Source organism: Protobothrops mucrosquamatus, unplaced genomic scaffold, assembly GCF_001527695.2.
Source record: "Protobothrops mucrosquamatus isolate PMUCROS unplaced genomic scaffold, P.Mucros_1.0 scaffold286, whole genome shotgun sequence".
In the NCBI taxonomy this organism is placed as follows: Eukaryota; Metazoa; Chordata; class Lepidosauria; order Squamata; family Viperidae; genus Protobothrops; species Protobothrops mucrosquamatus.
The window spans coordinates 1,078,452-1,099,326 of NW_015386630.1; the positions used below are offsets into that span (position 1 = coordinate 1,078,452).

The following is a 20,875-nucleotide window of genomic DNA, read 5'->3' on the forward strand; positions in this document are numbered from 1 at the left end:
TGCTAGAAAAACAATCCTGTATTCTGCTGATCATCATTACAGCATCTTCATCTGTGGTTGCCATTCATAGCAGCAGATTCTGGCTAGGAGTCCTTTGGGAAAGGAAATGGATACCCTAGGAGGACTGAAAGGATGTTGCGCATGATTAGTTTTGCCTGTGAGGGGTTCCATCTCTCTAAGTGAGATCATATTTCACCGTCTTGTATGGTGGACGTCTTGGCTCTTGATCATGTGCTGGTCATCTTTGTATATAAGTTCTGTCCAAGCTGTTGGCTTCCCATGGTTACTGTTATAGCTGCCAGCTCCTCCTGATGTTTGAAAACAGCATCCATAAACTGACTAAAGACACGGTCCATGTAACTCTGATGGCGAGGTAAGAGCCCTTCTAGGAAGCCAATATGGCCACCTCGTTCAGTCACTAAGAGGGCGAGGGTGGACACATGCTGTGCGGTCTCTGTGGGAATAGCTGGAAGAAGACAGAACAAATCAGAGCAGGCTCCTAGTGGCCTTTCTCTAGAGGCAGGAAAAAGTATAGGACTCACCATGCTGAGGAGAGAAAGGGTCATCTGAAGCATTCAGACACAACACTGGCACTTCTATGCGACACACCTTCTGGGAAGGACTGGCTTCCTGGTAATATTCCTGGCATGACTTGAAACCAAAGACCACAGATGTATAGCGCTCATCAAACTCCCGGATGCTGCGAGCCTAGGAGAGCAAGCCCAAGGGTGGGGAAGGAGAGAAAGCACATAAGGGTCAAGGCATGGAGCAGAGCTTGGGCCTAGAAAAGGTTGGGAGGGTGGAGTGATGGTACCTTCAGCACATGGTTCACATCCAATCTCTCTTCAATGACCTTTCTATGCCTAGAAGGAAAAGAGTGTTATGATGAGAGACAGATTTTCTGGAAGGTAGTCGTGATACCTGCCTGAGTTGGCAGAACGCCTAATTAAGTTTTCAGTCCTGGGCTAGGCAAGGTCCCATTATAACATACACTCACCGTTTGATCAGGTTGCACAGGTTGGCTGTGAGGTACTGGTTGAAGAGGAATTGGTTGAGAGGCTGCTCAAGGGAATGGATTGTCTCAAATGCATCCCAGCTCACTGAGCAAGTCATGGCAGCCACCAGTCCAGCTTCCTGGCCCTTTTGCCCCAGATAGTTGAGAACCAGGATCCTGTCAAAAGAGAGTCTGGGTGGCTTTGGGCTGGATTGGGCACAAATGGATAGTTTTGATTAACCTTCAATGGTTAATCAAAAGACAGCTGGGAGTCAAGAAAATGCCTACTTGAAGCTTTGCCTTCTCATTCCATTCAGGAGTCATAAATGCTACACTTTCCTAAAGGAATTCCCATCCTGGAATCTATTAAAAGAACATATTTTGCTGGATCAAAAGTTCAAGATAGCTTTCAAGTGACATAGAACTCTTCACAAATGAAAGATTCAAGCCAAAAACTGTTCTTCCCTAGACAGTTTCAAATTATTATCTTCTGAAATAGAGCCCTTTCCAGCAGAGGATGTGAGAGAAAAATGAAATCACTGAGAGATTATTTGGACTGAGAGCTACTTTTAGAGCAGCTATCTGTACTAAGTTCCTACTGGACAGCTTCCCTCAACCTGATGCCCTTCAAAAGTTTGCATTCTCCGCAAGCTTCCCAACCAACTTGGCTGCAAGTGCATAACCACGTCTCTTTTGATTTCCTGGCTGTTAATTTAAAAAACATTTGAGTCTTAGCTCCTTTCTGGTGCAAAAACAAGCATGAAAAGATTCAACTAAATCTATTTATAATGGGGGAAAAACAAGACAGATTTAAAATTTTTAAGTGGCCTAGAAATGTCAAATGACGGCATCTTCAGAAGTGTATTTGGTTGCTTTTTCAAAATGTCATAGCCCTCAGGGCCTTTTGTGTAAGCAAGTTAGGGTCAGTGGTAAAGTAGATCTGCAACATCAAAGCTTGCCTTTGGCCAAGCAAGTTGTAGCTTTGGTTTTCATCTCCAACTAAAAAAGCTGGCTATGTATACTGAAATGCTGCCCAGATGCCCCCTTAAATAGTAACTAAGAGTAAATGTTTCCCTGACTATAAAAATTGTTTTTGCCCAAAGAGGTACCTGTTCCGTAAGAAGATAGTAGAAATTTGCAATATCAGAGGCAAGTTCCTATTTTGCATTACTATGTTCAATCTAGACAAAGTGTGTTTGGTGTTGCTGACTCATATCCACTGCCACAATGACTGAGCAAACAGACTTCCGGACTGCCTTTCATCTAGAATCTATCTATTAGGGACAGAGTCCTATCTCAAACACTTTGCTTTAGCTCTGTAATTGGTTCCAGTATGAAAGAACAGGGTGCAGCATTTGTTCTGTGAGGCTGTTTTCTGGAGCTGTTTCATTGGCTGTTGTTAGCCTCTTGGACTCTGAGATAAACAACAGTCAGTCCATTAGCAGCTGGGAAGGAAAAAACAGCCTCCATGGAGACTTTCATCACCAGTATTTCCACACAAGAATATCTACATAAAGAGTAGGCAGTCTTTGACCTACACACAGTCATCAACACTCATCTGTAGCCCACAAAGCATTGGTCCCCCCCACCCCCCGTGGAAGGGCTATAGGTTAAAATGGGTGCCACACGTATTTATATCTGCTTTATTCCTCAAAAGCTCCTGAATCACAATAACATTATGGAAAGATTAAGGGATAAAATGTCTCTGGTTTGGAACCGATTTTGCTCCTCAACTTGCATAAAAAAAATCCCCAAATCGATCATTCCTGCTCCATTGTGATTAAGTTATCAGCCATAAAGGTTGCACATCTGTCCTATAACTGCAGTCCGGCTCCCAGACTACATGGGGTAAGGAAAGGCCTTTAAAAAAGTTAACAAAAAAAAATCAGGTTGCTGGGCTCAATCAGTAGGAACATAGGGTGTGAGTGTACTGAATAATACAAGGGAGAATAAAACTGATATTTTCTTTGGGAACATTATTGCAATAAATGACTATGCTTTATAGCTTTTTAAAAAATGAACTTTGTTCTACATTCCTTCTTACCTAAATAAAGTGCTTACAGCAGTTTACAAAGATGATGAAATCAGGAAATAAGCAGTGCTACTGAAGTCATTTTCTTGTCCACATCTCACAATTTATGATGCACTTTGTTCTATAAGGCTTCTCACTTAAAAAAGGGGCTTACAGCAATTTATAAAGGCTGATGAAATCCAGGGGACAACAATGTTGTTGAAGTCATACATTTGCACACACCTTGCAAACAATCAAGGTATTCTGCAAATTATGGGTAAGAGTATAATCAAACAGCATTGTCCCAAAGGAAAAAACTAAAGCTACCATCAGAAGGTTGGAAAAAGATTTTTTTTTAATATCTATAGGGAAAGTCATATTTAGTAGAGGTTGGTACCTTATATGAGCCTTCAGCTAGGTTGAAGATACAGTAGAATCAAAGTGTTTGTTTTGTAAACCATTTTAAGATTATTGGCTTTTGGCTCTGTTGAAAGGGGGTTGAGTTGGAGAGTTTAAAGTAGGTGTAACAAATCTTTATGAACACATGGTACCCCTTATTTTAGCAAACTCAGGAACTCAGGCTACTGAAAACTGCTGCTAAATATTGATAATGCAATCTAGGAATGTTTAAGTTCACAAAATAGGTGAAACCACACAAAAATCTGAGGATTGCTCACCCTGACGTGGGGATGTGTGAGTCTGTGTATCTATCTTATATGACGCAGATGCAGCTAAAGAACGTGTCAATGATGGGAAGAAATTGAAAATATTAAATACACTGGTATATTTGGGAAGAAGAAAATGATGATGATGGTGGTGGTGGTGATGATGATGGAGATATTATCATCTCTAGTCCAATATTTTAAGTGATTCGATTTTCTATCTTTAATTAAAAGAATCTATGATAATGTGAAATACAAAACCAGACTGCCTCATCCTGGTATGCTCCTTGGGGTCAGAAAATTATGCTTCTCCATTTTCCCTTCTTTGGCCCAACCTAAGTCTCACCCGCCAAGAGAAATGCCAACTGCCATCAATGGTGCATGAGGGAACCGGCGTTTGATGTGGCCCACCACCAGCTCCAAGTCCTCAGTATTGGTGGCACAGAAAGCCCGGTGCGTCTGAAAGTAAGAGGGACATGGATGGGAGACCAAAAAGCAGTTCTGAACAGCAGCAAAGAGCTGTCTCTTCTAAAAGTGAGGTATGTGTGTGTGGGTGTTTGTGTGTGTTTGTATGGATCACCTGTAACAGACAAGTCCTCCTTTCCCATGTAATTAAAAAGCATTTGTACCTATCTCAGCTGCCAACATATATATACAGACAGGTTTGTGCTACACTGCAATAGCTCTTACCAGCAGTTCTTCTCCTCTGCACCCTCGATTATTAAACACAACAGCCCTGGAAGGGATAATGGTAAATTTCCATAAGAAGACATCATTTTCATTTTGACACAACCCTACACTTATTAGCCCTCAAACAAAACAGAACTCCCAAATGAATGTGACACTAGATCCAAAGTGAAATAAATCCAGTTCTCTAAATTTCAAAACATTGGGTGTGTTTTATGGTGTTTCTCACCTGTAGCCATGGCTCTGAGTGCTGTTTACCAAATGCAGAATATAAGTCTCTCGGCTGTTGCCTGTCAAGCCTGGCAAAAACAGGACAATGGGACAATTTTCTGGGTCAGGATGGGTCCCATGGTCAGGATCAGCCCAATCCAGGAGCAACTGCCCTCCATCTGCAGTTTGCAGCAATTCACTGAATGAGATGTAAAAAGAAGAGGCAAAATGTGGACAAAATGGCACTCAGTGTCATGTCCATTGTCTCAACCCAACAATGCAATCCCCCCCCCCCATAGTGGACTCACCTGTGGTAGGAAACCAATGGGCAGGATTTGATAAAGACGCGAACAATGGTCTGAAGTCGACCCTCAAAGCACCATGGTGTAGGGTAGAATGTCTCTTTCACAATGGGGCAATATTTCTCCAAGAAGGACTGGAAAGGCTGACAAGCCACCAGTAGCGGGCGCTGCAAAGGAACGAGTGGAATTATAGAGAGTGAACTTGAAAAACAAATCAAACTCAAAAGATCTCCTCCACTACCCCTCAGTAGGGCCACTCCTCCAGTTACCTGTGGAGAAGATGAATCACCCTGAGGCAAATAAGGAAGGAAAGCATTTGCAAGTTAGAGGAAAGTCCCTCCCCTCACACACACACACACACAAGCTTCTCTCAATACCCCAAGAAGCTAATAAAAGGGTTATTTTAATTATAAGACATAAAAGAGCTTCAAAAAGTACAGTAGAAAGCAACCAAATTTATCAAAAGACTGAAATGCCTTTCTCATGAAGAAAGTCTAGAATGGCTGGGACTCCTTAGCTTTGAAAAACACAGTTGGGAGTGGGGGGGGGGAGGGAAATGAATAAAGCAGATAAAAATAATGGATAAGGATACATTTTTCTTCCTCTCTCAGAATGCTAGGACCAAAAACCATCTCATGAGGCTGAGTGGGAAAAGATTTAGAACAGATAAACGGAAGCACTTCTTCATCCAGCACATAATGGACTTGTGAAATTCATTAGCACAGGATTTGGTGATGACTACTAATGGATGGTTTTCCAGGGCGACTGAGTAAATTCATGGAGGGAAGCCTGAAAACTCCTTGGATCATAAGACTTAATGTTATCTCAGGGTTGGGGGTTGCCTGTCCTAACCAGTAGCTGCAAACAAATATATGGCTGAGAGAGGTATATCTGCCTCCTTGGCTTGTGAGCATCCTAGAGGCAATTGGTTGGTCACTGTGGAAAAAAAGCTACTGGATGATGAACACTGGCCTGATCCATCAGGTTTGTTCTTACATAATGCAGGTATACAATACAGGTATGTGTAGGCAGGCAGGTTAGCACATCAAGATTACAGTGGAAATAGTCATCCAGGAAATTATTTTTGAAGATCATTGTTCTGTCAGGTTTCTGGGAAGGAGAAGTAGGAGGTAAATTGATCGCTCTGAAGTATATTATTATGCCCTAATTTTGCAATCCTAGAACCAAAGCAATGAAGGCACAGCCCAGATTTTGCAGAGGCCAGAATTTGTAATAGGATCCAAGGATCTGCTTCTCAGCAGGAAACTCGTTTGTCCTTATACAGCAAACAATTTCTGTTTCTTAAAATTCAGGCTGTAATGTAAATTTCAACTGAATGTAAAATACTGAACTCTGCATGAATTTTCCCCTGGATATCAAAAACCAGGAGTGTGAGTTCTAATCCCACCATATGCAGGAATAACTGATTTTGGGTCAGTCTCTCTTTCTCAACTCACCGGGGGGTGGTGGTTGTGGGGAAAATAGGAGGAGAAAGTAGTATTATGTATGTTTGACACCTGGAGTTATTTATAAAAATAATAAAGGAGAGCTATAAATAAATAAGCCTAGCAAAATGGAGTAGCTGTCGATATTTGGACTCTCTAGAGTCCTCTCTAGTTTTTCCATCTTTAGTTTTGAATGAGGTTGCATTATCCCCAGACAGATCAGCTGTGCAATCTGGAGGTCCTATTGGACTTTTGGCTTCTGCTCAAAAAGCAGGTGGCAGCTGTGGCTAGGAAGGCTTTTCCAGACCTTTGGGTGATATCCCAATTGTGCTCATACCTGGACCATGAGGTTCTGCTCACAGTAACCTTGTAACTTCTCATTTAGACTACTGTAAAATGTTCTACATAGGGCTGCCCCTGAAAAGCATTCAGAAACTCCAGCTGGTGCAGAATGCGGCTGGGCAGGTAGTAAATGGTGCCAGATATATTGCACATTTAACATTACTTCCGTGTGAGCCTCATTGGTTAATGGTGGGTTTCCAGGTGCAACTCAAGATGCTGGTTGTCACCTTTAAAGCCCTGATGGCCTAGGACTGGGTTACCTGAAGGATTGTCTTTTTCCAAAAGTCTCTATTCATCCAACTCAATCTAACAGAATCGGTATGCTGCAGCTCCCGTCAGCCAAAGAATATTGCCTGGCGGGGACTAGAAGATGGGCTTTTTCCTCAGTAGCCCCTGCTATATGGATTGTCCTCCCTTCAGAGATTAGAATGACCCCAATCCTGTTAGCCTTCCATATGGCTGTAAAACCCTAGTTATGTTCCAGATCCTGGGGTGCTAAATGTGTTAAGGGTCCCGTTTCCTGGCTGTATTACTAACTGGCCCAGTATCTGAGTTGCTATATATATTTATTTTAGATGTTTCTATTGTTTTTATGATTTTAAAAAGTTTTTAGTGTCTTAATAATATATGTTTTCAATTGTACACTTGAACAGCTATAGAAATTGAATAAACAAACAAACAAACAAATATTTCATGGCAGGCTTGAATATGTGAAATTCTATTTAGCCTTTCCAGTGGAGCCTGTAGGGTGTCTTGGCTTTTGATGGAGTATGCTGCCTTCAATTGTACAAAGTAAAAGCAGAATATAAATTTAAATGAACTATTTATAATGTGAATTAGCCAAGATGCAAAGGCATCTGCACAGTAATACTTGACAGCCAAAGCAAGCAAATCTCCACCCACCAGAAGGGCTTAAATGCAAACAAACTAAATACCTAAAGAGCTTGTGGTTAGAGGTCTGATAAAAATCAACCAAAAACCAGCTTGTATATTCCCGAATGAGAAGGAGATGCATATTCCATACAAAAAAGAAAACAACATAAAGGCAGGTGTATTATGGTCAGAACATACCAATACTTGACAACTAAAATGAAGGAAACAGGAGTGGGCAGGGAAAAGCAAGGAAGCAGGTGAGGAGTTTCTGTCCTTAATTAATCCTGTAGCAAGAGCAGAATCAGCAACGTATAAGTGCAGAATACTTCAACTGAGTGGCTTTCTGGCAATCCTCCATAGAGGCACCCTTGCTAGTAAGTTAGTAGAAAGGATGGAAACCGGGCTCAGAGAAATAACCTTGCTTTAGGGGCCAATAGAAAGATAGGAAAACATTGTGTGAAGTTGGCCACCAAAGTCGCTATGCCCCCTTTCGTGGGTTCCATTTTGGAGTTTGGTGGGAACCCTCTGATATATTTCAGAGAAATTAAGTGTCGTTTTTATTTTCCATCGCCCCGAAGAAAAACTCGGAAGCCGCTCCGCTCATCGCTTCGCAAATAGGCTCTACTTCATCGCCTCGGAACTTTTCCTGCCTCCCCCTAACCCAGGGGTAGGCAACCCTGGCTCTTTTATGACTCGTGGACTTCAACTCCTAGAATTCCTGAGCCAGCATAGCTGGCTCAGGAATTCTGGGAGTTGAAGTCCACGAGTCATAAAAGAGCCAAGGTTGCCTACCCCTGCCCTAACCCATCCCTAAGCGTACTCAAAGACGCTGCAATACCGGTGCTTAAGGCTGACCTTGGGGACGCGCGCCCAATAGTACAGGAGCCAACCGGTGCTGCAGCCCAGCAATAACGACAGTCCCAGCATCGTCTTGACTTTGTCCTCCCTCGTCGGCGGAATCAGGCTCAGCCGGCGGCCAGGCAACGAAGGGACCGCTACAGCAAACAAAGCGAATACAAAAGTCAGACACAGCCCTTAAATACAGGCCCCGCCCCCTTTGTGATGAGCAGGCGCCTTTGCTCCGTCAGCCGCAGCGGCCATCTTTGTGACGGGAATTCCCGTTCATCCTACCCGACATTGGACAAAAAAGGCTGGAAGTCGGATCTCCCGTGTCAGAGATCAGGGTTCGTCGAGCACCCTTGCGCTTCTGCCGCGCTTCGTGCCATTTCAGCGTGTCTACTTTTTTCTGGGGAGGGAAGGGAAAAGTCCGCGGCGATCTTTCCTGAGCACTTCCTTAAAACGGGCTAACTTACTTTATTGAATCTTCTTCCTCCGGGCCAAATTCCCTAAGATGGTCAGTTGGTGGAAGAATGAGCAGAGAGACTAATGAGCAAAAAAACAAAAAACAAAATAAAACCCTAAGACAAATAAGAGAAGAAGGAGCAGAGGAGAAAGAAAGCATTAGGTTACTTAAAAAACGACTGTATATATGTTAAGAAAGCATTCAACTGACAAGGAAAGATAAAACGAGGATTTTTTTTTATTGTATGATACCATTTTCAAGAAAATAAAGAGAACTTCTGAAAATGAATAAAACACTCTTGTCATGTTTGCCAGGTGAAGCTTGGACTTCCACACTAATATAAGAAGACCAAACCTTTGTTTTCATTGTTACTAATCGATAATTAAAGCAATGTAATTGTGCCTCATTTCATCCAATACAACTATCTTGTAACAGGAAAAGTAGGCTGACACTGGTGGTTAAAGACATCATACTGAAGTCAGTTAAAGTCCTAGGGATTGCATTTGCACCTCTTAATTTTGGTTACATTAAACTAAATTAAGCATCGGAATGTAGTGTTTATGCAACCCCCCTCCTAAATATATTTACTAATTAAATTAAGTGGATGTGGGAATCAAGCCACTGACTGAGTTCAAATACTACATTAACTTGGTTATTAAAGACTTTGAAGGAGGAGATCCCTCTTAGCCTGTGGCTATCAAAAATCAGAATTTTGATAGCATCTTTTCTGAATAATATGTTTGATTAAAAAGCATAAGCTTCTGTGATCTGATGAAGGAAATGATTCCATTTCTTTGATATTGTGATGATGTACCTGATGAAGTGACTGCAACTCATGAAAGTTTATGCCATTTAATAATGTTTGTTAGTTGGAAAAGGTCTTACCAAACTTCTTCTGATTTGGGTGTTACTAAATTAACCCATTGTCTGGAATCACAGTATGTGGAATAGTAAATTAAATGTGCTAGATTCACACAATTTGCGTAGTCATGTATGTACAATAACTAATTAAGGTTTAAACTAATCAAGCCTGGTATATTATGAAAATGCACCTGATCAAGAATTCTGGGCAAACTCGGTCACTAAGAGAATGATGTACTTCGATCTCCTTAGCCAAGACAGATTCAGAACTTTGCCTCTTAACTGTTACATGCTGGGTTCAGCCAAAATGTGAGGTTTCTTGTTTCTAATGTGGTGCATTGGTGTGTTGAAACAAACACAGTAATTGTAGTTTATAAATCCAAATAAATAAGGGTTATTCACTTTACCACAGTTAAATAAATAGCTTGATGTGAACATGATTGTCAACTATTTGCAGAACCATACAACAAATGTTGGTGGAACATTTAAACTTGATAGTTGTAGTATGGGAGAAGTGTCAGCCAATTCTGTAAGATTAGTGAAAAATTCTGCCTTAATTAATCTACCATAAAGCAGATTTTTCTTTCTAAGGTTTCTAAACAGATATTTCTAAGAAATTAATCACTCGCAAAATAGTTAATTTTTTTTTGGGGGGGGGACAATTGCATTTCAAATTGCAAACAAAACCTACTCCTGTTTATTTCATTGTAGGAATGAAATTCAATCTTGGAATTTATTTGGAAAATCATTTTGTCATGAAGCTTCCTAAATGTAGATAGTTAATGTTTCACCATCTGCCAAAATGTGCTTAATTATTACTGCTTATGTGCCATCAAGTCATTTTATTGCCTATTTTATATAGACTCATTTAGATTTAAATGACTGAACAAACATTTCTTTTCAACAAAATAAAATAAATAAGAATTAGAAAAATGCCACTACATATGGCATTACAATTTGAACATAGTTGTTTACAATTTGAACATAGTTGTAAAATTAAAAGTCCAATTGTTATTTAAGTTTAAAATATTTAAACATTCTGTTATTTACATCTGGCCAACTGTGTTTTTGAAGGAAAAAAGAATTAAGAAAGTAATACTATCCGTGTAGCTAGATGGCAGCACATCATTAAACATAGGTTCATCTTAAAAGTAGAATTAGATGGGGTAGCCTTTTAAAAGAATGAAGAAATCTCAGTTGCAGGCTAATTGAGAAGGGTAGACAGTCCATGAAATCACCAGGAATGATTTGAAGTAGACAGATACCTTTTACTGAATCTGAACTGACAGATAGCTGTTGGCTTGCTCAATTGTTGCAAATAAAAGGACCTCTAGGAAGTGGCAACAGGGCGATGGCCATAATTTTATAGGGGACAAAACATGAGTAATATGCTTTCTTCCTACATCACAGGATGGTCTACTTGCAGGATCACTTCCTCCCCATTTTTTTCTTCCAAGAAAGTTTGTAAAGGAATGTAATGCAAACCTAAGCTATAGTTAGTTAGTTAGTTAGTTAGTTAGTTAGTTAGTTAGATAGATAGATAGATATAAATTGAACTATAGCTTAGGTTTGCATTATATTCCTTTACAAATATATATATATATATTTGTAAAGGAATGTAATGTAGTTTAATATATAGAGAGACTGAATTACATATAGTATAGTTCAATATATATCTCTCTACTCAATATATATATTCAAATATATATATTGAGCTATAGTTTAGGTTTGTATTACATTCCTTTACAAATTTTGTAAAGGATATGGATGTGGCATAGGAATATGGTATGTGTCGGGATTCTGAACATGAGCCAGCCCTCCAGCCCTATTACTCAAAAATGAAGCTTCCTTTCTTAATTTCATCCACCCACCCGTGGCTCTTTGAGTTCAAAAGCAGATGATGGAGTCTTCCGTGGGAGAGAAACTGCAAACGGAATGTTTATCAGTGCTCCTTCTGTAGGGCAGGGACACCCAGGAGTGATGGTCTCAGGAGCTCTGTGGAACTGGAAGCAAGACGCTACCCGCCGTTTTCTCCTTCCCCCATCCAGGAATCACGACGAGATCCTTCTGAAGGGCCTCTGGGAAGAGCGATTCCCTTTGTAGATCATCCCCAGCGACCGGCTCGCAAAGAGCGCGGGGAGCAACAAAGCAAACTGCCCTAGAGGAATACTAGAAGTCAGAAGGAGGAGAGAGGCGGGAATGAACGTGTCAGCCAGCATCCGCCTTTCCGCCACGTGGCCCCGAGACTGCGGCCGATGGGCACCAACCGGCGCTGCGAAGCGACTGCGCCAGGAGAAGAAAGAGAAGGCCTCTCTCCACGCCCCCCCTCCCGCCCAAGCCCACCACGCGGATCCGCGCTGCCTGGAGAATTTGGTAACTGGAGGAGGAGATCCATGCTCAACAGCGTTGCTCCCTGCTGCTGTGCCACGCCCTGCCCCGCAGAGGGCGAGGGCTGCCCTGCAGAATGGGTGTGCAACGGGCAGGGGGAGGGAGGATGGCATCACCGGACTCTCCGGCCCGAAGTCCTTGAGGGCAGGAACGGAGGCAAGAGTTGCTGGGCACTAGGTTTTTTTCCTCGCTGGCTGCGTTCCCTGCAGCTGGAGCACTAGCAGTGGAAAAAGATAGGGAAGACTGTGCCACGTCCACCTGCAGGTCAGACATATATGCCTTTTAACCATTCTATATATTTTAAAGCAAAATGTTGAGAAATTAGTGGAGTAAATGATGATGGGCTCCGCTGCAATCTCTCCCTCTCTAGTGGGTTAGTTTTCTATTTGCAGTGAATGATGGGAGAGAACATACTGAGAAATGTATTTCCCCTTAGCTGCAGCTGAAAGTGGTCAAATCTGTACTACCACTGCACCCCATCTTCTGACAGGTAATGTGTGGGAGCAGCATGAAAGGGATGAGGTGACCTGGAATGTAGAATAATGTGTGGGAAGGAAGAATAAAATATTGCTTCCCTGCTTGATTCAGGTTAGTAAAAGGCACCAAGGATGTGAATTATGGGCTGATTGTTCTTAAAGGCAGCATAGCTGCGCTTGGTGGCAAATTGGACCAGACCGACTTTTCTTCCATATGGACGGCTCATGATACTGTCTGTCTTCTCTGGCTGGAAACTTTCCTTTTGCTAGCCCACAGTGTGCAACAGGAACCCCAATGTTCATGGGGTACCATAGCCATCTCTGTCATTGCAGGTAGCGGTGTTCATTCCAGAGAGGTATTTCTACCTCCAGTGACCTGCAGAACGTGAACTGAAGTGTCTCGCCCCTGCCCACCAGCACCAGAATGAAGGAGCTATTTCTAGCAGTTTGGTTCTTCGTTGTGCCAATCAGCTGGGCAGCACCAAAGAACAGCAGTGGCAGGTACCCCCTAGTTGAAAGGGACGAGGGTTTCTGTGACCACAGAGACGGGCAGGAAACTGTCCCCTAAAGGAGCCTTCAGAGCTGAGAATGGGTCAGCAATCCATTTCCCACTCAACAGAGGGGATTAAACGCCTTTGTACCTGCCCCACTCTTTTTATGTCTTCTAGGCCTGAGATCCCCCACGATTCCATGGATCAACCCATCCTAAATCCTCTGCACCCAAGCCAAGTTTCTCTTAAGTAAGTGCATGTCATCCAACAGATGTACCTTTCCCAAAATTCAGTCCTTTTGAGACATATGATAGGTTGAGATCCAAGAGATCCAAAATTTGGTTGATTGTCTTTCTGTCCCCTTCTATCCCAGGACATTCCCGTTCCATTTTATCTCCAAAATAACAGGGAAAGATTCCATCTCCACATTCAAGTAATTTATGTATTCCAGCTAAACTTGGAGACTTTTTAGATCTGGTTTGCCCTGGCCTCGGCCTATCAATATATTAATGTTCATAATCAGCCAGGCATATACTAGCTGGATTTAAATTACTCACTAGCCTAGACAAAAATGCGAGCTTGGAGCTTATGATTTAGCAAGTTGTAGGGCCTCAACCATTATCTTAGGTATTAAGCAGCAACACGTTATTTATTTATTTGAGCATAGCATGGGGTATGAACACAGCAGCTGCATTTTGTTTCTTCAGATTTAGGATTTAGTATGTTGGCTGAACTCGGGGATTAAATACTTATCTGATCATTTGAAGAGCGTCCTTTCCACACCATTGAGGCTGGGCATATGTCCAACAAAATGGATTGGAGACCCAAATGACTTTGCCCATCTTCTCACTCACTGATTCTGAGAGCTACAGCATTCTCTGTGCAGTGGTTGTTATCTTGTCCTCTGAAAGTTCGACAACATATCTGTGCTGTAGCTTGTTCCATCATGGCAACATAATGGACGATAGCTTGGTCTGTTCTAGGGTGCTCCAAGACTATCTGGAGAACATTGGACAGTTGAATGGGGATGCTGCTACCATGACAAGGGAACAGGGTAAGAACTTTACTACTTAATGCATATTGAGAGGGCAAAGTGAGGGCAACTGATAGTTCCTTGCTCTAGGAAACAAGAGACTAGTTTTAAGCACATATTCAAAAATAGGGGTTCAGGAACATGCCAGCAATGCAAGGGTTCGTTTAGTTCTGTAGCTCTTTTGAAGTTGGAAAAGATATTCCAACAAACAAAGTATGCAGGATTATTTGAGTAAACAACAACAACAACACATAAGAAAAACAACATAAGTTCTGAGTCCACAGCAACTAATTTTACAGATTGAGAGAAACATTGTCAGAGCAAATAAAGAAAGCAAAACAAATTATATAAGCTGTCTATCTTTCACCGAAGAAAAAACATCACCTTTTGAAATCAGAGGGCTCGGCTGCAGAGAAGGTGCCGCTTCTCTTAACAATTTGTCTCCTTCAAATTATCCTGCTTGAAGGCAGAGCGGTTTTTGAGTCAGTAGTTATTTTTCAACCTTCTTTGAAATTAATCCCTCAAGTTTCATTAAAATGCAAAGGATAATCAATCACCATTTTCCTCTAAAAATTACCTTTTTGATCACAGCAAGCCTGGCCCTGATAGACAATAAAAAGATGGTGGCTTCTTATGCAATAGTTTGAGATGTTAACTGATTCAACGTGGCCATCTCTGATATTTTGCTTTCACTTTTTAATCTTGTGCTTAGTCTGAACCCGTTCATGCAAAGCCTATTATTATGTAGTAAACCCAGAGCCTAACATAAATCCCCAGCTTGCCCTGTACAGTTAAATGGCTGAGGTTGTGCTTGGTGGTTTCTCTGTCTTCTGTTCTCAAGACAGAAAGAAAAACAATCCAGTTTTGGTTTTTTGGGTCTCCTTTACATGATTTGCGGAGTACTGGAGACAGTTCAGGGTTTTTAGAGTTCTCTTTCCTACGCTTGTTCTCCCAAATAGAACCAGAATACTTTAAAAGAATCTCCCCCACCTAGCTCTCTTTGGAAATGTATCAGTGGCTAATAAATGTTAGACATGAAGCAAATTATGCTAGGCACCGATTTTCTGTGGCAGAGAAGGCCCAGGAATGTGGGAATTCAGCAAACTCAATGCAGAAGAAGTACACAGTTTCTCTCAAGCATTCAGAGATGTTGTTGGACATGGGCAAAATGAAATGCTTTCGTAATGGATTATAGGTTTGTTTCTGTTGTTGGTGCTGATATGGATATAAATGCTGCCTTTCAGGATGGATTCATTCTGTTATTCTAAATTTAGAAATGGTTGCTTGTGATATTTACAACAGCCTGCCTTGCTTCTGTTATACCAATTAAACAGCAGACAGACAGGCATGGAATATTTCCAGGCATAAATTCCACTCATGAACCAGCTAGCCCAACTTTGCTTAGCATTCAAAAATGCTTTTAGACCTCATGGTTGGAATATAAGAAACTGAAAATGTAGTGAACATCTATTTTTTAAAGCCTCAGCAGATACTAACAGGAAATGAGCCAAGCTTGGGCCAGCATGTGTTTTACCACGTGTCAGGGCAGTGATCAGGTGCCAGGCAATCGGTTTTTAGGATCCAGAGACAATAAGGACACCAGTAAATAAAGGGATTTTAAGCTTCATTTGCTCAAGCAAACAGATTTGAAAGCATAATATAAAAAGCATACATACCAAGGAAGATGAAACCCAAATCTCTTACAAACAGAACTATGAGACAGACAGCAAATACATTTGATATAAAAAAAAATTATCAGGAGCTCCTTAATAACAGCAGCAGAGATACCATGAGGGCTGCCAGTTTCCACGGTACCCAATGCTAGGCTCTTGCAGAAGCTCCCAATGAACAACAGCAACCTGAAGGTTTTTATCAGTACCTGGCATCATGACTTCATGGCCCTGCTATGGTCATGAAAATGCAAGGCCTGACCATGGCTGGGTGGCACATGACCCTGGGATGGGAACTGAAATTCTGAAATTTTCGCAGGTTTGCAGCTATGTGAAGATTCTGTCTTTTATTCAGCAAGCAAGAGTGAAAAACAGCCGCCTTAGCTCACAATGAACTCTAAACTTCTAGATTTTTTTTAATATGGAGAAATCAAAATATGTTGCTAAACAGTGGTCTTCAAACTACTCAAGGCAATCTGGGATTGCACTGTGGGAGCGGAAACTAGATTCCTTAGCCACTCCGCCTCCCAGTGATCAAGAAAAGTGGGGTTTGGTGGGAATATTGTTTAGGAAAAACATCAGCATTCACAGAATCATTGAGTTGGAAGAGTTTCTAAGGTCACAGGATCCAAACCCCTTGCTCCATGCATGAATCCAAATGAAAGCATTCTTAACAGATCGCTGTCCAATCTCACCGAAGAGTCCCCTCACATCTCTGTTGAATTGGATCCATTGTCAAATGCTCTTACTACAACATTAAGAAGCTTTTGCTGACATTCATTGGGAGTCTGCTGTAATGGGCTGTGAGAATATACTTGAGGAACAGGGAGAAGAGCCATAACCAAGACAACAATAAAAGAAATGTAATCTGAGAAAACATTTCAAAATTGACCTTTCTTAGTTCTCTTATAAATAATGGCAGGGTGGGAGGGGCACTTTAAGGCTTGCAAGATTGTGTTACAGGTAGTCCTTGACTTATGACCACAATTGGGACCAGAATTTCCATTCCTAACTAAAGCAGTTAAGTGAGTTGTGCCCGATTTTGCAATCTTTTTGCTACAGTTAAGCAAATCACTGCAAATCACTGAATCACGCAGTCATTAAATGAATCTACTTCTCCCCATTGACTTTGTTGTTGGAAGCTGGCTGGGAAGGCCACAAAAGATGATCATATGACCCCAGGATGCTGCAACCATCGTAAATACAAGTGCCCAAATGTTGATCACATGTCCATGGGGATGTTGTGACAGTTGTAAGTTAGTCCCTTTTTTCAGTGCCTTTGTAACTTTGACTAGTCCCTAAACAAAAAGTTGTAAGTCAAGGACTACCTATATTATAAGCCTCTAATAAAAGTAGTACTAATTTTCTAGTCTGATCTGCCACGAAGGTTGGCATCTGCTTTGCTTTAGCTTAAATCCATTATTCCACATCCTGCACTCTGATACAATAGAGAATAGCTCCCATCAGTAGCTTCCAGTAGGAGCTGTGTTGGCCTCTGCTATTTTTTAGTTCACTATGCATTCCTTCTCTATTCCAATTCTTTCTAGCGCTCTTGCTTCTCTTTGCTCTTCATGATTATGACAAAAGTGGGCACTTGGATGGTCTGGAATTCATGAGGCTGCTGAGTGAATTGGTGTCTCAACAGGCAAAAGGACAGCCTGCATCAGATATGGTAGGCACATGTTATTCCTCAGTCTCAGATAAGATTGGCACCTTTGCCAACTTTTTTTAAAGAAATAAAAACTAATGCAAACTAAAAAAAAGAAAAAATGGAAAATGTAAAAAAGAAAATAGAAACAAAATTAAAAATGTAAGAATATAGAAGAGAAAAAGAAAAAAATATACTGACTTCCTCCTTCATAACAAGTATAAACAATGTTAGTAAGTTATCACTTTCTTTTAAGATACAATAAATGGTAACGTTCCATATTGATGTCTTACCTATAAACAAATCCTTAAAACCTCATCATTCATTCCTGGTCCACAAACATCCAAGAAGGGTTACCAGAGTTATTATTTGGTTATCTATTTTTTACTTTGATCAAATAAATCCACTTTATGTTCCTTCCTTTTACTTTTAACAATCAAGATCTTTAATCTTTCAAATAATGTTCTAGAACTTGATTTCTTACCATTTTTTTCTTCGTCACTTCTCACAAAATCCTCCAAAACTTTAATAGGTTTCTTTTGTAAGTCCAATATAATAAAGTTATCCAAGTCATACTTTTGGTTTGTTATCTGTTTATTCCTTTTAATCATTAAGGTGTCATCTGCATTTCTAGTGCAGCATCTTTTTCTATATCATTTTTGTAGCCTCTCATCTTCAAATCCACTTTCAAATCAGTCTCAATCTTGTCTGGTAAAACTTGGTCCTCTTGAATAACATCCTTAAAAGACAGTATATAATGGTACAGACTCTTAAAAGTAACTTTTGGATCCATTGTTACTCAATGTCCCTCAGTATGTCTAGTGTCAAAGTACTGCTCCATTCTAAATTAGTTCATCAAATGTAAATGTTCTTCTTCTTTAATTATAATCTTTAGTTCCTTCTGGGTCCCTCTGTAGTGTCCAACCTTCAAAGTCCCATCCTATCAGGGGCTTTTTAAAATTTAAAATAACAGCATTTTCCCATGGGAAGGCTAGTTATAGTTAATTTCAAAATCTTATTTCAAATCTATCTGAACCCTTAGTCCATTTGTAGCTTTCTGAAATCAATGTTCTAATAACCCTTTTTCTGTTTATTCCACATTGTTTTAAGTTTTAAGCTTGTATTTAAAACTTTTGTGAAGGATTGAAGGAAACTCACCTTGTGCTATAAAACATGCCAATCCATAGATTCCTTCTATTGGGATGACTAGTTCACCATGGATCTTCACCGGAAGTCCCCACATTTTTGCCAACTCTTGAGTAACACAAGAGTTGCCTCCAGCTGTTCTCACTCTTTTCTGATTGAGCCTTATCTGAATCTCTGTATTCAGTAGATTTTTTTTTCTGTTCAGTTGTGTCTGCTTGAACAAGTAGTTTTCTTGGCAAAGTTTTTCAGTAATGGTTTGCCAGTGCTTCCTTCCTAGGGCTGAGTGAAAATCACTCACCCAGAAATCAGATTTCCAGCCTGATGCTTTAACCACTACACCAAACTGGCTCTCTCTCAATAGATAATAAGCTCCAAATGGTGTACACTGTTTCTATTTTAAAAGTATCTTGTTGGCCATGGTAGGAAAAGGAAGCTGAACTAGACTTGGCCTCATCCAGCTCAGGTTTTTTTTTATCTTTCTTCTGTCTATAGAATATGTCAGTTACATTGTTCCTTATCTTAAGTTTGTGTTGATAATTGGAAGGCTTTCTTGATTACCTCTGCTATTCTCCTTTCAGGTAGTGCCAATGGTGGACAGTATCTTGGAGACTCAGGACTTCAACTGGGATGGACTATTGGAGCCTTCAGAGTTGTTTCTTCCTCCCCGGCAGGGAGAGAAACCAAACTTCCTTACCTCTGTCAGTGAAGAAGATGGCCCAGTCCTGTGGGCACTTCCTAAGCCAAATGAACCAGCCATTGGTTTCCCAAGTCCTTCTGACCAACAAAGCAATGGAGGCTCCCCACCTGCACCAGCAGTTCAGGAGCAAGACATGATGGGTGACCAATTGTGGAGCCTGGAGAAGCATGGGGAAGAGCTCGGCCAGGAAACTGCAGGAGACCCAGATCAACAAGGGGAAGAGATGCCTTCTGCTCCAGGAGATTGAAATATACCCTGTGCATAACCTTAGGTGATTGGCCAAGAAATGAGGACTGAAGGCCTGCAGGTCAATTTCAGAAATGGAATGCAGATAATCACCCCTTTCCCAACATTTCCTTCTGTGCAATCTGCTCCTGAGTTTTCAACTCTTCTCTACCGAAGCAAAACAGAATAGGATTCCCTGTTCAGTCAGCTCTGCACTCTGTTATCTAAAGAGATTTCTTTTCCAGATTTCAAGGGATGCATATCCCAAATCTAAAACTTGAGAAACAGAAGTCACAAAAAAGTTATCCCTAGCACAATGGCTCCCCTTTCTCCTCAGTGCATCAATCAGACATGGAAGCCTCTTCCCTGCCTTCCCCAGTATACAGGACCACAGCCTTTCTAGCAGGTGATGCTACCTAGGTAGGAAAGATTTCTCTAAACTGAAAAGCCTGTCTCAGCAGGTTGTCTCCCTGAATAGTCTCTCTCTTCACAGAGCAGGCTCCCGATTCTGGAGAGCCTACTTAGAATCTCTTACTCTGCCTTCCTCAAGTAAGGAGCTGTAGCAGAGGGACAGGACAGCACTTACCACTATAATTTCCCAGTCTGGCCAAGGATTTAGCTGTGCATTTCAGATGGTCATTCTGGTCATTCAGCAGATTCCTTTGGGGAAAAGCCTACACAACACTGCAGAAGGCATCACGTAAGTCTTTTGCCAGCGCATTTAAATTATCTATATAATTTAAATGACCTCCCGTCTCACAAAAGTGACTCTGAAATTAAAACAAAAACCACAAGCCATGATTTCCAAGGTTAAATCAGTAAACCCCAATCACAAAAGAGAACACATCAACAACAGCAGAGCTCGCGTAACCTCCTGGTCCAAAGCCTGGGGAAAGAGCCAGAGATGCGTATGCTTCTCCTGTACTTCTGCTTCTCCAAATCTGCCAATAAATCATCTGCAAACTGAATATGTTTCTGGACCATATAGGAAGAGCAACAAATTACCAGGAATCTTAGTGGCTTAGAGAGGCAAGGAGGAACTTCCCTTACAAGGTAGGGGAGCCGATAATCACAGTAACTGGCAAAGAGGAAAACTTCAAGGACGGTCACGTCGTTTTAATCCACTGGGCAACTAGCTGTTTGTACTGTATTCTCCCTCACATGATGTCTTCAGCCAGAAGAGAAGTAGGCTCAGTGGTGGGGAGGAGTGTTCTGGCCATTGTTAGGTGGCATGGATTAGTATTCTCCTTTTCTCTGTTACTTTACTGAAGTCTTTTAAATCGCTCCCAGCCTTGATGTACCGAATAGCAACAAGTGCATCAGCAGCATTTTAATTCCATGTCCTCTCCCCTCTCATTACTTCTGGCACTCCTGGATCTGGCTGGCTGAGGCACAGCCAATCCTTTTCCTC

General features: G+C 41.3%; 2 protein-coding genes across 2 annotated transcripts; one reads left to right on the forward strand and one right to left on the reverse strand.

Moving 5' to 3' along the window:
- Positions 1–8,475, reverse strand: ABHD1 (abhydrolase domain containing 1). Its single transcript, XM_015814824.1, has 9 exons — positions 8,382–8,475; positions 4,873–5,033; positions 4,584–4,763; positions 4,358–4,403; positions 4,014–4,126; positions 998–1,171; positions 815–863; positions 543–708; positions 1–466 (listed from the first exon to the last, which is right to left on the reverse strand). The coding sequence occupies exons 1-9, from the start codon at positions 8,451–8,453 to the stop codon at positions 228–230; spliced, it is 1,200 nt and encodes a 399-aa protein (XP_015670310.1). The 5' UTR covers positions 8,454–8,475; the 3' UTR covers positions 1–227.
- Positions 8,476–12,264: 3,789 nt separating this feature from the next.
- Positions 12,265–20,412, forward strand: CGREF1 (cell growth regulator with EF-hand domain 1). The gene is made up of 6 exons (XM_015814855.1): positions 12,265–12,342; positions 12,888–13,055; positions 13,223–13,294; positions 14,029–14,099; positions 17,296–17,420; positions 19,121–20,412. The coding sequence occupies exons 2-6, from the start codon at positions 12,979–12,981 to the stop codon at positions 19,484–19,486; spliced, it is 711 nt and encodes a 236-aa protein (XP_015670341.1). The 5' UTR covers positions 12,265–12,342; positions 12,888–12,978; the 3' UTR covers positions 19,487–20,412.
- The last annotated feature ends 463 nt before the right edge of the window (positions 20,413–20,875 follow it).

Bases quoted from the DNA above. Each gene is read 5' to 3' on its own strand.
- ABHD1 (XM_015814824.1), bottom strand. From the start codon at position 8,453: ATGCTGGGACTGTCGTTATTGCTGGGCTGCAGCACCGGTTGGCTCCTG. The intron at 5,034-8,381 runs GTCAGCCTTAAG...GTTCCTTTGCAG, and splicing joins ATTGGGCGCGCGTCCCCAAG to CGCCCGCTACTGGTGGCTTG. The intron at 1,172-4,013 runs GTGAGACTTAGG...CTCTTTTGACAG, and splicing joins GTTGGCATTTCTCTTGGCGG to GATCCTGGTTCTCAACTATC.
- CGREF1 (XM_015814855.1), top strand. From the start codon at position 12,979: ATGAAGGAGCTATTTCTAGCAGTTTGGTTCTTCGTTGTGCCAATCAGC. The intron at 13,056-13,222 runs GTACCCCCTAGT...TATGTCTTCTAG, and splicing joins CCAAAGAACAGCAGTGGCAG to GCCTGAGATCCCCCACGATT. The intron at 13,295-14,028 runs GTAAGTGCATGT...GGTCTGTTCTAG, and splicing joins CCAAGCCAAGTTTCTCTTAA to GGTGCTCCAAGACTATCTGG.